The sequence below is a fragment of the Ixodes scapularis genome, unplaced genomic scaffold (genome assembly GCF_016920785.2).
Source record: "Ixodes scapularis isolate PalLabHiFi unplaced genomic scaffold, ASM1692078v2 PGA_scaffold12__126_contigs__length_90152505, whole genome shotgun sequence".
In the NCBI taxonomy this organism is placed as follows: domain Eukaryota; kingdom Metazoa; phylum Arthropoda; class Arachnida; order Ixodida; family Ixodidae; genus Ixodes; species Ixodes scapularis.
Window position 1 is genome coordinate 50,370,139 of NW_024609838.1, and position 2,608 is coordinate 50,372,746.

Consider the following 2,608-nt stretch of genomic DNA (forward strand, 5'->3'; position numbering starts at 1 on the left):
GCTCTGCCTTCGTCAGCGTTCTCGACCGGAACGCTATGGGGTAGTCTTTCCCATGCATGCGATGTGACAACACTGCACCCAAGCCGTCTGGCGACGCGTCGCATTCTAGCCGTAACTGTTGCCGGGGGTTGTAGTGAACCAGGAACTTAGCTTCGGACATAGCCTGCTTAGTCTTCCGGAAAGCCCTTTCCTGATCCCCGTCCCACTGCCATTGCGCTCCTTTTGCCAATAATCTATACAAAGGGGCCAAGGTGGTTGACAAGTTGGGCAAAAATTTGGCGTAATAGGTGACAAACCCAAGAAAAGACTTGAGCTGGCTTACCGAGGTCGGTCTTGGAGCTTCGGTCACTGCCTCGAGGTTGGTCCGCTCCGGATGAAGACCTTGGGCATCGATTCTGTGGCCCAAAAAGGACACTTGCTTTTCCCGGATACGGCACTTGGCTCGGTTTAACTTCAGGCCGTTTTCCCGTAGCCGCTGCAGCACCTGCCGGAGTGTCGACGTGTCGTGTTTCTTTTGTGCGATGACGATGTCATCCAAGTAGACTTGCACCCTTGGGAGCCCTTGCAGGAGGGACTCGATGCGCCATTGAAACAGAGCCGGTGCGGACGCAATGCCGAAGGCCAGACGATTGTAACAGTACAAGCCTTGGTGCGTGTTCAGCACAGTCATCTTTCGAGCCTATTCGTCAAGAGGAAGCTGATTGTACGCGTTGCGTAAGTCCAGCGTGGTGAAGAGTTCCCCCCCATATAATGCCGCAAAAATGTCGTCAATTTTAGGCAAGGGGTATCGCTCCAGGTGTGTAGCTGGATTTACCGTCAACTTAAAATCCCCGCACAGTCATATCTCGCCGTTTTTCTTTGCCACCGGAACAACAAGTGTAGCCCATTCCGACACGCTGACCGGCGAGAGCACGCCGTCCTTCTCCAGGCGGTTGATTTCCACCGACACCTTGTCGCGAAGCGCGTAGGGCACCGGCCTCGCCTTACAAAAACGGGGTCGCGCATCTTCCTTCCTGTACAGCTTTACTGGTGGGTCCTGGCAGCACCCCAGCTTCTCTTCAAAAACGTCTGCAAATTCTTCCAGTAGGTCCTGCCCCTCTGCGCCGGCCTGCACCATGTTCACCCCAAGCGGTGCCCCAGTTTCTTGAAGCGGTGCCCCTGCGTCGTAAAACGCCCGCAGCGTATTCCTACCGCAAAGCAGCGGCCCTGGGCAGTTCACCACAATCAACGAGCTGCGCACCTGCGTCTGTCCGTACTGTACACTCATGGTGATCTTGCCGACAACGGGCAGCGGCCCCAGGAAGCACGACAAGCGTAGGGGGGTCGTTTCCAGGGCCGGCCACCGTTTACGGTGTCTTTTGAAAGCGCTCTCGGGAATTACGCTGACTGGGGAGCCCGTATCCAGAATCATTCGCAGCTTCCTGCCTTCCCATAGCAAATCCCGCTCTATCGGCGGCGTCATGTCTTTGTTGGCTGGACTGTGAGCCACCAGGGCGTGAAGCATTTCCTCGCCACTCTCTTCCTCGGTGTTGATGTCCGCCAGCGCGTACGCACCTGGCTGACTGGGCCGACTGTACTTGCACACCCTCGCCAGATGTCCCTTGGTGCCGCACCTGTGGCATATGGTCTTGCGGTGCCGGCAGTCGTCCTCGGAGTGGTTCGCGTCGCACCTCCAGCACCAGGCGCGTCGATTCGCACCGCTGGTTTCTTGTCTTGGGGGCCTCCGGTTTTCTTGTCTTGGGGGCCTCCGCCGACCTTGGACGAAATGCGTACCGCCGGCTGAGTCCTGGGGGGCCGTTCCCATTGCCCTGACGTTGTTATCGGCCATCTCAGACGCGATTACGAATTCTTCCGCCTCTTCCCGGCTCAACTTTTTACGCGTCAGCAAAACCCGTCGCGCTTCGTCATCCCGTATGCCGCAGACGATTCGGTCTCGCAGCATCTGGTCCAGGGTGTCGCCGAATTTGCAATGCTTCGCGAGCCGCCGCAACTCTGCCACGAAGTCTTGTACTTTCTCCCCCTCTTCCTGTTTCCGCACGAAGAACGAGTAGCTAGCTGCAATCTCGTTGGCTTGCGGGTCGTAGTGTTCTTCTAGGTAGCCCACCACGTCTGCGTAGGACAGGCTGTTGATGGACGCCGATTGACAGCGGCCTTGCAGAATTCGGACCACGTTGTCACTTAGGGAAGACACCAGCAACGCGCGACGTTTCGCCGCGTCCGTGATACCCTGACCCTCGAAGTACGCCTCCAACCGGACCCGGTATGTGCCCCAGGTGCCTGCCGTCTCGTCGAACTGCGGCGGGCGTGCCGCGATATCGGTTTACCCTCGTCGCCACTGAAACGTCGACCAGACTCGCCGGTGGCCGGGACATGAAAACGTGGTTTATTGTCAAGTGCTCTCTTTTTACCTCCCGCGCCGGTGACGTATGTCCGGCACGGGCATGCGCTGGAACGCGCCGCTCCTGGTTGCGGTGACGCAGCCGTACGGCGATACAGCAGTCATGAACTGCGCCGACAAGCCGAAAACGCCGATGCGGACGCCAAAAAGCCCCCTACGACCGCTGGGTGACGCAAGCACTTCGACGACATTCCCTTCGAAGAGACGCGA

At 58.1% G+C, this 2,608-nt stretch overlaps 1 protein-coding gene across 1 annotated transcript; it reads right to left on the reverse strand.

Moving 5' to 3' along the window:
* Nucleotides 1-964: 964 nt before the first annotated feature.
* On the reverse strand, nt 965-1,942 carry LOC120836985 (the record flags this gene model as incomplete). Its single annotated transcript, XM_040206141.2, has 1 exon — nt 965-1,942. A coding segment is annotated over exon 1 (978 nt), but the record flags the coding sequence as incomplete, so codon positions are not given.
* Between the last annotated feature and the right edge of the window lie 666 nt (nt 1,943-2,608).